At 53.1% G+C, this 12,765-nt stretch overlaps 1 protein-coding gene across 1 annotated transcript in view; it reads left to right on the top strand.

The window, feature by feature from the left end:
- Positions 1-5,917: 5,917 nt before the first annotated feature.
- Ece1 (endothelin converting enzyme 1) overlaps positions 5,918-12,765 on the top strand; it is a 102,763-nt gene continuing 95,915 nt past the window's right edge. Inside the window, exon 1 of the mRNA XM_052177821.1 lies at positions 5,918-6,037. Within this exon, the coding sequence (XP_052033781.1) occupies positions 6,035-6,037 (3 nt within the window). The 5' untranslated portion in view covers positions 5,918-6,034. The remainder of the gene's footprint in view (positions 6,038-12,765) is intronic.

Genomic DNA, 12,765 nt, shown 5'->3' on the forward strand with positions numbered 1-12,765 from the left:
CTCTGGCCACTCCGCCTGACCCCAGTCCCATGCTCCCATGTTCTTTCCTCTATCCAGCAATCTGCCTCTGTCTAACTCTTAACCACCTCGTTCACATTGTGAACATAGCAATACAGAGTTCTTGCTCAGAATAGACGAAGCCCTAGGAACTCAGCACTAAACTAAGTCAGTGTGGAGGCAGGTGGCACACGCCTGGAAGTCTAGAGTTCAGGAGGGTGGGGCCTGGAGGATCAGACCTTCAAGGTCAATGGCACCTCCGGAAAATTGAACTCAGTTCTCCCGATGGACCGATGACCCCCCTCGCTCTCAGCTCCAGTAGCTGTTCAATACGGAGAACGGAGACAATACAGAAGAGGGCTGTGAGGGCGGGCACACGTCTGCCTTCCTCTCCTCTATACCCACACCCCATCATAAAGAGGATATGAGGCAGCTCACATAAAAATAATAAAGTCATTTTGTGCCATCCTCCCCACACGTGGCCTTAAACTTCTGCTTTTACCTTCCCAGCCTCGACTTCTCAATTGTGAAATGGGGATATCCGTATCCATTGAGCTACAGTAGACATAAATGGATTCGTACAGAAGAGTCCCTGACCCAGGGCTGGGTGCACAGTAAGGAGGTCATGCATTTCAGCAGTTAGGAGGATGGAATCTCTGTTTATTCCAAAAGAAAAAGAAATTGCAAGGTAATTTATCTCTATTATGTAGCCCTGGCCGTCCTGGAACTTAGTGGGTAGACCAGGTTGGCCTTGAACTCATAGAGATCCACCTGCCTCTGCCTCCCCATGGTGGGATTAAATATGTGGGACATCACCATCCAGTCTAATTTTGTTAGTTTATGTTTATAAGCGTTTTGCCTCCCTGGGTGTTTTATACACCGCGCGCACAAGCCTGGTACTGACGAAGGCCAGAAGAGGGCGCCAGAGTTACAGGCGGTTGTGAGCCATTGAGCGAGTGCTGGGAATAGAACCGAGCTCCTCTGGAGAAGCAGCCCGTGCTCCTAACCTCTGAGCCGGCTCTCAGGTTGAACCTGTGATCCTCTTGACCCCATTTTCCCAAGTGCTGGACTCCAGGCATGAGCTGGTGTGGAGGTGCACTGGCTGCTTTCGTTTATTCTCTCGCCGGCGACGTGGAAACAGGTTGAATCGCGGTCCCTCCACTTCAGATCCGTCAGAGTTGCCAAGCTGACACCACAGAGCACCAGCCACCAGTGTGCGTCTGGTTCATGGTAAAAGCTAGGCATCGCTGGGTTCTCAGGAAGCCGTCTGGAGGAGATGGCCTCTAGATCCCTGGGTGAGCTCGGGGTGTCAGAGGGTCTTCACCTTGTCACCCGCTCCCACCACCCCCTGCTGCAGGATCAGAGTGCCCCCCCTAGATCAGCAGGGGGCCACAGACAGGCCTTGGTCATGGCCATGGTGTCAGGAAGTCTCCATGGTCTGCTCCTGGTTTCAGTGCCTGGCTCAACCAGTAGCTTTGTTAGGCTGCCCGGCCTGTCCTGTCCATGTGCTCTGCAAGAACAGGGAAGATAGCCGGGCGGTGGTGGCGCACACCTGTAATCCCAGCACTTGGGAGGCAAGAGGCAGGCAGATTTCTGAGTTTGAGGCCAGCCTGGTCTATAGAGTGAGTTCCAGGGCTATACAGAAAAACCCTGTCTCAAAAAAAAAACAAAAACAAAAACAAAAAACAAAAACAAAAAAACAAACAAACAAAAAAAAAAAAACAAATCCAAAAAACCAAAAAGATAAAGAACAGGGAAGATACAGTCTCTCTCCTTTGCCTTCCTACATCCTTATGTGCTTACTATGTGTCTGTGTGTTTGTGTGTACGCGTGCTTGTGTGGTGTGAGAGTATGTGTGTGTGTGTGTGTACATGTCTGTGTGTGTACATGTATCCCTGTGTGCATGTATCTGTGGTGTGAGAGTATGTATGTGAGTGCATGTGTGAATGGGTGTCTCTGTGTGTCTGTGTGTCTCTCTGTGCATATATGTGTCACAGTGCACATGGAAAAAGGTAAGAGAATGATGCGACAGTGTGAAAGTATGTGTGCGTGTCTGCCTTTTTTTGTGTGTCCGTGTGTCTTTCTGTGTATGGTATGAAAGTATGTGTGTCTCTGTGCGTGCACACATGTGTGTCACAGAACACATGGGCAAAGGTCAGAGAATGATTTGTGTGAGAGAGTTTTCTCCTTCTACAACTCGCGTTCACAGGAATAAACTCAAGTCATTAGGCTCAGTGGCAAACACCCTACCCACTGGACCATCCTGCCAGACCCTCTCCACATCTTCACAGAGCTAGGACCACACCTTTCTCTTGCTGGCCCATGTCTTGCTCCGGTGATAGAGCGTTCCAGGATGTCTATGGTGTGTGTGTGTGAAGTCATGAGACTTGACCATTTATTTCTTTCTCCTTTTTGGTTTTAAAATAGGATCTCACGTAGCCCAGGTTGACCTGGACTTACATAGCTTACGCCAGCCTGCTTGTCACGCCTCTACCTCCTATGTGCTGGGACTGTAGGCTAGTGCCACCACCACGCCTTCTTTGTGATTAATTGTTGGATTGTACTGGAGAACAAAGGGCACAAAGAGGCTATGTGACTGCTCAAGGACCTTTTCCCACCTGAACACATTCACTGTGTCCCCAAGCCATGACGTCACAGAGCAGAGCAGAAGCTTCCGGAGATACTTATCAGTCACTCCCTCTTGTCCAGTCAGTCATCCCTGCCTGGAACTCACTCTGTAGACCAGGCTGGCTGCAAACTCAACAGAAATCTGCCTGCCTCTGCCTCTCATGAGCTGGGATGAAAGGGGCACACCACCACAAACAGCCCCTGAGCTTTTCAGTAAGTAGAACAAGCGGGCTTCAGGCTTTGTAGCGGGCGACAGAGGACACACAGTAGACATGGATTCCAGGAGCTTAACCCCATTTTACAGAGGAGAAAACTAAGGCTCAGAGAGAAGCGAGTCTTCATAGCCAGGAACTAACAAGTACAGAGCTGGGGTAACTGGGAAGGCTTTCACATCGTCCTGGGTATAAGAGAGCTCTCCAAGTGGCACCCTGAGACTCCTGGGAAGTCATCTAAGGAGGAACCAAGAAGCTGAAACCAGCCTGGGACTGAAGCACAGTTTTGTGGAGTGCTTACCCAGCATGCACCAAGTCAACACCTCCTGAGCCAGCTTGGTGCTAAGTGCCTGCAATCTCTGTGCTTGGGAAGTGGATCAGAAGTCCCAAGACACCTTTCACTATTCGCTCTACAAGGAGTTGGAGGTCTGCCTGGGTGACAAGAGACCTGGTTCCAAAACAAAACAAAACCAACAAGAGAAGAAATAGGTCAGCGGCTGATGGTGTGTATACGTGGTCAGTCCTGGTGATGGGTTCTGACATGTCGGGCATAGTTGTCTTTGAGGCCCATGCATGTACAACACCGCACAGCCTGCCCTCTTGCCCATGAATCCTGCTGCTGCCACCGATGTACATGCTCTGAGGCCTCCTCCCTGCACCTGCACCTCCCCAGGGGAAAACTCAAAGCTGCCAAGTGGTGGGCACTGTGCCCCCTCCATGGGTCCCCTCCCCGTCCCCACCAAGCGTCCACAGACACACACTGGAAGGGCAGACAGTCTCCTTTGCATCTAAACCCTCAGCCTGGCCTTTCTTTCTCTGGTGTGTGAAGGGTCACTCGGAGACAGGCCCAGGGAGGGGGTTTCGGCCAGTTATCCTGCTCTTTCCAAAACACCACCATCTTCAGCTACTCTGCCCTCTCCTTGTACAGAGCCATATTGGGGCAGTCTTGCACTTGGTCAGAGTTTGACTTTGGTCAAGGTTAACTTCTCCCAGTTAGCCAGGATCCTGCTCCACCTAGGGTGGAGTGCACGTAGTAAAGGTCAAGTTCATTGTTCCTCCAGGTATAGGGATTCCTGAATTAAACAGGTGACCCACCCAGCTGCCGGAGCAGTCAAGACGAAGACCTCCAAGAGAAGCTAGACAACTTCCACCGGAACTCAGCCTGGAGTCTGGGGGGAAGGGTTTGCCCGAACTGTTATAAGGTCTGGCGCCATTAAAGTTTAGGGCTTTGATCAGTGAACATTGACTTGGCCGTACGTTCTTTTCGCCGTTCTTCCCTATGACCCCAAAATTCTCTCAACAGGTAACCTGGTTCACATGTAGCCGCTGGCGGCTACATCTCCTCCTCCTTCTCTCTTTGTGGATAGTAGGCAAGACTTCCCAGATCTTCCCTCCCCTCCTTACCCTCTCCCTCCCTCCTTCCCTTCTTCCTTCCTTCCTTCCTACCTAATACCATCTCACATCCTCCAGGATGTCTTTGTCTCCAAACATATCTCATATCCCTTATATATTAGTTTCTTTTCTTGGCATCATATAAATATTGGGAATGACCAAAGTCAAATAGGTGGGGTATAGTGAGCACACCTGTAACCCAAGTACTCCCGAGGCAGAGGTAGGATTGGGCTATCCTGGGCTAAATTACTGAGACCCATCTCTGTTTGTTTTGTTGGTTGGTTGGTTGGTTGGTTGGTTGGTTGATTGGTTGGTTGGTTTTTTGAGACAGGGCTTCTCTGTATAGCCCTGGCTGTCCTAGAACTTGCTCTGTAGACCAGGCTGGCCTCGAACTCAGAGATCCACCTGCTTCTGCTGCCTGAGTGGTGGGGATTAAAGGCGTGCACCACCACCTCTGTCTGGCAGTTTGTTTGTTTGTTTTTTAACTACATGTATGTGTTTGTCTGGGGTGGGGTGTATGCATATGTGAATGCAGATATTTGTGCTTGCCAGCAGAGGACATTGGATCCATTGGAGCCGGAGTTCCAGACAGTCGTGAGCCATGGGATATTGGCGCTGGGACCCTCCACTCCCTGTACCCGTGCAAGAGCAATACAGATTTTTAATCATTTGGCCATCTCCCCAGCCCACCCCTCAGACCTGTCTTAAAAAAAAAAAAAAAAACAGCCACACAACAAAGTCACACCAACAAAACACAGGATACGCTGACCTCTCGACAAAACACGCACTTACCACACAAGGTACCCTGACCTCTCTGTACTCGCACGCAAGCTGAGCTGTCTACAACGCTGCGGTAAATGTCTGCTGTGTCCCTCAACTGCACGCTCCAGCATACATGTACACCAAACGGGACTCACTCACCGGCCACGCTTTCACAGCAGGGCCACACAGCTTCTTTCTACCACACCCACATGCGTACTCAACAGGTCACAGAAGCGCGTCTCACCCAGCGCATACAGTTTCCTGTTCTTTCCTCCTCTGCACCTGCGCAGCAGGCCTGAGGAGAAAGTTTCTCTACTGGAAGTATAAGTGCCCCTGCCTACTGGGCCTTCATTCTATTCCACTTTTCTTCCTTCTCCCCTTTCTAAATCGCGCGCTTGCGCTGGTGTACACACACACACACACACACACACACACTCCCCAAATATAGTCTTCTGTCTTTCCACATAAACACACAGGCATGCGAAATCCATCCCTTCCCCCTTTTCTGTCTCCTCCTCTCTGCCCTTCTTCCTTCTTGCACACAAACACACCCCACAGCTGCAGTGCCCAGGGTCATACTACAATGCAGACGCCAGGCAGGAGACAAAGGTCGCCTAGGATCCCAGAGTCCCAACCAGGCACAGGTGGACCTGACACCGGCTCCTTCTGTCTCTAGAAAGGGTCCCGGCGAGGTCTAGATTAGGCACACCAAGCTGGAGGTTCGGGGCCGCGCCCCTAGACCCACCGGTATCCGGGGCAGCTAGAGTATCCAGCGCTCCAGCATGCCAAGGGTTAAGGAGCCCGCGGGGGTGGGGGAGTCCAACCTACGCTCCTGATTGGCTGTTTCTTCGGGGCCCCGCAGCCCCCGCACTTCGGTATTGGTTCGCGGTGAGCCCCGCCCTCTGGCCTGGGCGCCCCTGCCGCGCGCCGCCCCGGCAGCTAGCCGTGAGGTTCGAGCTTAGAGCACTGCGCAGGGCACCCGGAGCCGGAGCCTTAGCTAAGGGAGGTGCATCCAAAGCCGGGCCGTTCGGAGCCCGCGAGCGATGGTGAGTACACCCGCAGCCCGCTGCGGCTCCATGCAGCCCCGATGGTCCCGGCCGCAGCCTGGCGATGGCATCCTGGCTGGTTCGGACGAGCTGGGCGTCCCCTGCAGCTGAGGCCCGCGTCCCGCTGTTCACTGACTTGGACTCGGGCGGGAGTTGGGGAGGGGGGTTGTCCGGTCCGCGAGGACCTTGGTTCTGGGTTTCTGGTCTGCTCCAGAAGACATGGAAGACTTGGGGTCGCGTGCTGGATTTGGGGGAACAGTTGGTGAGATAGGTTTGGGGTGTGCTAGCCCCTGAGCTTGGCTTCGCTTGGCGTGGAGACCGTGGGCAGCTAGGCCGGGTCGATTCAGAGATGTCAGGGTTCAGCTGGACTTGAGCTCACACTCCGCATAGTTCAAGTGGATTTGGGATTCGAGAACGCTCTAACCATAGTGGGATACTAGGGCACTTTTCTCCTAAGACTGATCCTGCAGAGACTGCCCGGCTTGTGGGAAGGGGAGGGATAGCTCCGAGAGTTCTGAGGGTTATCTGGTGTCCCCAGCATCTCCCAGTAATGAATCCTCAGAGGAGGGCCCAAGTGCTGACTGCTGTAGGCAAAAGCACCAGGGCAAAGGTGTCCTTTAGGAAGAGGATTTCTTTGGGGGCTCAAGCCTCAAGCCTGACACCCGTCTAACCTAGACCTGGCAGCTTTTGAGAGCTTCGGGGTGGTGAGTTGACTGGCTGAGAGCCAAGGCCTCAGGTTACCTCTCCATCACTCCCAGGGCCACTTGCTTCTCTCCCTGTGGACCTCTGATTGCCTTTCCTAGAGCTGGGCTCTAGGTGTATTTCCTGGACCCAGGACACCCTGTGTGGTCTGAGATTGGCCTGGGTCCCAGAGACTTGTCTACATCTGTGATGTCCTCTCCAAGTCTGAGGGGTTCACTGAGGAATGGGGTACCACGGAGAGAGCTTAAGATGCTCCAGAGACAGCCTCAGGACCAATCCCTGCCTGGCCAGAAATTAAGTCCCCCTTAGACAGCCCTTTTTCTCTCTTACCAATGGCATCTTTCCCCTGAGACACCATTTGTCTCTCTAGAGACTGATGACTCAATTCTTTCCCCCAAGGTGCCCAGAGATCATCTTGGCCCCGACTTACCTCCCCCATTAAAAATCTCCCAGGAATGTGTAGCTTGGGTGGGTAGTTTCATGGCGGGTGGGGGGGGGGAATGTGTCACCTGTGGGCCAGCTCTTGCTTGAGGATGTGAGAGAGCTAGAAAAGAGGGAGAGAGGCCTTGCGGTCATACATCCTCTCTCTGTACCCACCCTGGCCTGAGCCACTCACAAAGAGGACGGTTTTTCCGCCTTACAAAGCACCTTAAAGTCTGGTGTGGTCCTGCCTGCTATGATGGCAGTGGGGGTGGGGGTGGGGGCAGGGCAGGCAGATCTCCGGTTCAAGGGCAGCCTGAGCTTGAATAAACCAACTAATTAACAACCCACCCTGCACTGGGGAACATTAAAAAAAGTTTTTTTTTTTTTGTTAAATTTTGTTTGTTTGAGTGTTTGACTTGTATGTGTGCCTGGTACCTGCAGAGGTCAGAAGAGAGTGTTGGGTCTCCTGTAACTGGAGTAATAGATAGGAGCCCTAGCGTAGGTGCTCGGGACTGATTCCAGGACGCCTGTGTAAGAGCAACACCTGCTCTCAACTGGCGGAGCCGCCTCTTACTTGAAAAGCTTCCCAGCCCATCAGAAAGACTTCAGACTCTGGCCCTGTATAGCCCTGGCTGTCCTGGAACTCACTCTGTAGACCAGGCTGGCCTCGAACTCAGACATCCGTCTGCCTCTGCCTCCCAGAGTGCTGGGATTACAGGCATGCACCACCACTGCCTGGCCAGATTTGGCTTCTAATCCCAGTTCCTTCAGTTCCCCATAGGGATTTTGGTCAGGTTGTATTCTAACCCCACTGTGCGCTGTCACCGTCAAGAGATGATAATGGTTTCTGTCTCTCAGGATAGTGTGGGGGTCAGGTGGAGATAAATCCAAGTGAGAATGTTTGACTTGAATACCATTTATGTTCTTTTACAACCTTGGGAAGTTCTGCTAACCATCCAACCGATTTGCTGGCCTGAAAGAACCGTTCATGTTTATCACATTTGGGGACAGTGATCTAAACAGAGTGTTTTGTTTCTTGTTTGACGGAGACTTATAGGATGCTTGGTCTATGTCAGATCTTGTACAAAGCAAGAACAAGTGACCCAAACTGTGTGGATGGGGCTTCTTTCTACCTGTCCCTAAACGTCCTCAGGCCAGGGGCCATGCCCTTCAGGGAGGTGGCTATGTCATGCCCAGCAAGCGTTCCCTTCTGGCTGGAGAGGTGGGGTAGTCTTTAAGCCGATGTAATCTGAATAAGAAAACATGTTCTAGTTGGGGGAACCTGGGTGTTAACAGACCAGAGGTGTGAGGACACAGACACTCAGTGCAGGACTGGAATAGGGCTGGTTTACCACAAGTATGTGGGGACAGGCAAGAAGAAACACGGCAGGCATGGGAAACAGTGGGACACAGAGCAGAGACCTCTACTGCCCTGCCCAGGGAAGGAGGCAGGAGCCCAGTGTAGTCTGCTGACGCACAGTGTTGATGCACCGTGAGTGGGTGAGGTGGGAGCTGACGTCAGGCCGCCTCGGGTTCCCCTAACACTGGTTCTCTTGCCATTGTTCCCAAGAGGGGCTGGAATCCAGGTCTACTTCCACTGGGCATCTTAAATCCAGCTTCCCGCCCCACCAGCAGAAAGCCCACGTTTTTTCACGTTCTCCTCTGTCCCTCAAGTTCCTAATGGGGTCCCTTTGCCCTGTCCAGGCTGTTTCCTGTTGTTGGCACCGCATCTCCCTGGTACTCCCAGCCTTTCCACCTAGGTCCCTAACCTCTTGGCAGAAAAATCAGCAATAGTCTTAATGCTCTCCTGTCGGAAGCCCTCCCTCTCCCCCGCACAGTGCAAGCTGTAGGATGAAGTCTCCCAAGCTGCTTTTTATATCTCCTACCTCCAGCTGTCCTCAAACCACCCAGCAGCAGGCACAGAGATGGGAGGTCCTGGGGTACAGAGCTGGGCCGTGTGGAGAAGGCACGATGAGCCAGATGCTAGGCGGGCTAACCAGGCAGAGGGGCTGAGGAGGAGACAGCTCCGACTCCCACGCTCTTCTGGTTACTGTATTCCGGGAGCTAGACCTTCGCATTCCACACTGGGGAGGGTGACAGTGTTTGGGCCACTGCTGAGTGGAGGGATATCTTCATTGGATGGAGGTTGAAGATCAGATCCAGGACCCAAATTTAAATCCTGGTGTCCTGTGAGTTTGCTGTGTGACTTTATGTCCGGCATCCTCCCTCTCTGTGCTTCCTTCTTTATCGTGTGGGACAGATGGTTTGCTGGTTTGGGGGATGTTATCGTGAGGGTACCGACATAGAAACGTGTGGACGTTATTAAAAAAAAAATACAAGGGACAGAGTTATTATTTGAAGGTAGGAGGTGAGGCGCTTTGAGTATGGAGACAACCACCTTGCCCTGGGTAAGCAGGCCTGTCCTGGAAACTGGGTTACACTGAAAGCTTCATGTTTCTACGGTTGTTCGTGGCTAAGTAGTAATGGTTTGTTTGCATTGCCCCAGTTTTTAGTAAAGGATCCTGTAGCCTTCTGGGAAAGAATGACCCCGGTTTCTAGGAACCAGAGACTTCCACCCTTTCAGGAGCGGAAGGGCTCGGAGAGCAGGAGGTGCCCACAAGGAAGGAAACCATCGGCCGATAGATAATCTTTTCATGTCTGCCCAGTCAGGTCCACTTCCAATCACCGTGTGCTCCTGGCCGCCCATCCTCAGTGCTTGCAGCCACCGAGTCAGTCTGGAACAGCACTGGGGGCGGGGGAGGGGGGAAGCTCTGGGCTGTGGTCAGTGTGGCTGTGATTGACAGGTCTCTGCCACAGTTGGCTAGGCAAGCCGATGGGCAGGAAATGACAAGCGCATTTCCTGTTGCTATGGAGACATGGGGGCTGGGGTGGAGACGAGGAACCTGACCTGGGGCTCCTTAGAGGCTCCTTGAGACCTGACGTTCTTCAAGCTTCAAGCTACAGCCGGAGGAATGAATGCGGGGAGCGGGGCTTTTTGATCCAAGCCTGTAATCCCGCCTTGAAGAGACAGAGGCCAGAAGTACATGGTGAAAACTAAAATCACCAGCACCGACACAGAAGCTGGAGTGGGACCGGGGCGGGGCTTCAGGCGCAGATGCTGTGCAGGCAAGACCAGGCAGTTGGCTTCTAGGCATCGCTCACTCGCTAGCTCTCTCATGCAGGGTGCCAGGGTGGTGTCTGGCAGCTGGCCAGAGCAGGAGCACTCAGGGAGGACCATGTGAAGGGATTGGATCTCTATTCAGGAGCTTGGGGTGAGGGCTCCTGACCCCTCCCCCTTACAGGCTTCCATCTTCTCTTCAAGCCCAGGGCCAAGGCATCTTAGGTCTGGGTTTCGAAGGCAGATGCTCAGAGGTTGCTTTGGGAGCTGAGGACTTTAACTGGATACCAAACGGCTCTGTCCGCTAGCTGGCACGCCATTTAGCCTTCCCGAGAAAGCTCCTGGAGGTGGACAATATTGGGCAACCGGCAGACATGTCGGGGATTCCTGGGACAGGGTGCTGGTTAGGCCGAAAGACTGGAGGTCTGTTTTTTTTGTTTGTTTGTGTGTTTGTTTGTTTGTTTTGTTGACCGAAACGCCTTTTCTCTCTGTTCGTGGGTCTGGGTCCTGCCGCTGATGAGCGCTGAGCTAGAACAGAAACCTAGCTCACTCTGGCTTCAGCGGCAGTCACTCCTAGTCTGGCACTGCCTAAGGACCCTGAATGGCGGTGCCCTTGGATTTCTGACTAAATGTTGTCACCAACACCTCCTGTGTGTTGGTGGCACAGCCCCCGAGGGCCCAGAAGAGGCTTCTCCAAGCCCACCCCTGGCTTGCTCCTTTGCCGTCTTGGCTGGGGCGCAAAGGCTGTGCGGGTGTGGGTGTGGGCGTGGGCAGCAGCCAGGAGGACTCGGATTACAGTGTAAACACAGCGTGTCAATATTTACTTCTGCCTGGAGCCAGAGCCTCCCCTCCCACCTGCTGCCCCTGCAGGTGCCCCAGACAAGCCTGCTGAGGGGAATCAAGGCCAAGTGTAAAGACCCCATTAAGACACTCTCTCTTCCTGGGCCTCAGTTTCCCCATTTGCAAAATGACGTGGCTGGAAGAAACAGCCATTTTTCAAGCCCCTCCTGTGGAGCCGCAAGCATCCTGAGCCCAGCCTTGACCATGTGGTCGGCCTGTTTCATAGGCCTCTTGAGCTCTGGCCTTGTGCCCTGTGGAGGGGGCTGCAGAGCCCCCTGCTTTGGATGGTTAGCAAGGGCATGCCCAGCAGAGCTGGCGCAGGAAAAGACGGACAAATGGCTGCGGCAGCCCTTGTTATTCCAAAGAAATGTTTTATGATTCTCCGAATCCAGACGCTGCCTTGCGCCAAGGGTGGGGACTCTAACCTCAAGGCCTCCCAGTGCTCTGGGGCCAGGGGCTGGGCTTGGAAAGTCCGGGTTTGAGTAGGACACCCCACCCCCACCCCAGTCAGAAGCTAGAGCTCCTGATAAACGGGCTGAGGTCCAGGACTGAAATGACCTCACTGATGTGTGGTTGGGAGAGGGTTGCAGGGGGTAGAGGCGTCCCGTGGGGAGGAGGAAGGACTCATTTCTTAAGCAATTATTTTGCAGAATGGAATCCATTGAGCACATAAGTGGTCCAGTCCCCTCTGCTCAGAGAAGAAGGGACTGCAGGGGGCGCCGTCGGGCTTAAGGGCAAACAGCCTCTGAGACAGGGTTTCTCAGTGTAACCCTGGCTGTTCTTCTGAAATTCACTCTGTAGACCAGGCTAGGCTCCAACTCAGAGTTCTAACCTGCCGCTGTCTCCCCAGCGCTAGGACTAAAGGCGTGCGCCACCACCCTCCATCCTGGTTTCATCACTTTTTAAAAAATTATTTAATTAACAACTGAGATTTGGTCTCATGTAGCCCAGGCTTTCCCGGATCATTCTGTGTAGCCTGATCACCTATGTAGCTGAAGAGGGCCTTGGATCTGGACTTCTGCTTTTACCTCATGAGTGCTGGGATCTCAGGGATGGGACTCCAACCCCGGGCCTCCTGCATGCTAGGCAAGCACTCTACCGGTTGGGCTGCGACTCCAACCCTCTCTGCTGTGCCAAATTCTTGCTCTGTGCCTTCTCTCTGAGCTTGGTTTCCTCTCTAATGTGAAAACTGTTGGAACTTTTTCTGGACGATAGCTGCAAGAGTTAGAACAGATCCTGCTTCAGTGCTGGGGAGTCCAGGGGCTCCCCAGAGCCCAGCTGCTGTCACTGCCCAACTGTGATAAGAAGACATTAGCACAGAGGTCTTGAGCTGCTGTAAGTGGGAGCAGTGGGGTCCCAGGGCTCACGCAGCCTGGGTTTGACAGTGTGTTCTTCTGCATAACATTTAGATCAAGATGGGTACTGATTCCACAGCTCCCACAGGCCCGCCCATCAGTCCCCTGCCGCAGGCAAGCTGTCCAGCGTGAGTGCTGTCCCTTATCTTCCACTGGCAGGAACTTTATCAGTGTCAAATCTTTTTTTTTTATTTGATTTAATTTTGTTTCTTTTTTTACTTATTCACTTTACATCCCGCTCATGGCCCCCCGTCCCGTCATCCCGTCCCACAGCCCTCCCCCTCCCCTTC

Source organism: Apodemus sylvaticus, chromosome 3 (assembly GCF_947179515.1).
Source record: "Apodemus sylvaticus chromosome 3, mApoSyl1.1, whole genome shotgun sequence".
NCBI classification, from domain to species: domain Eukaryota; kingdom Metazoa; phylum Chordata; class Mammalia; order Rodentia; family Muridae; genus Apodemus; species Apodemus sylvaticus.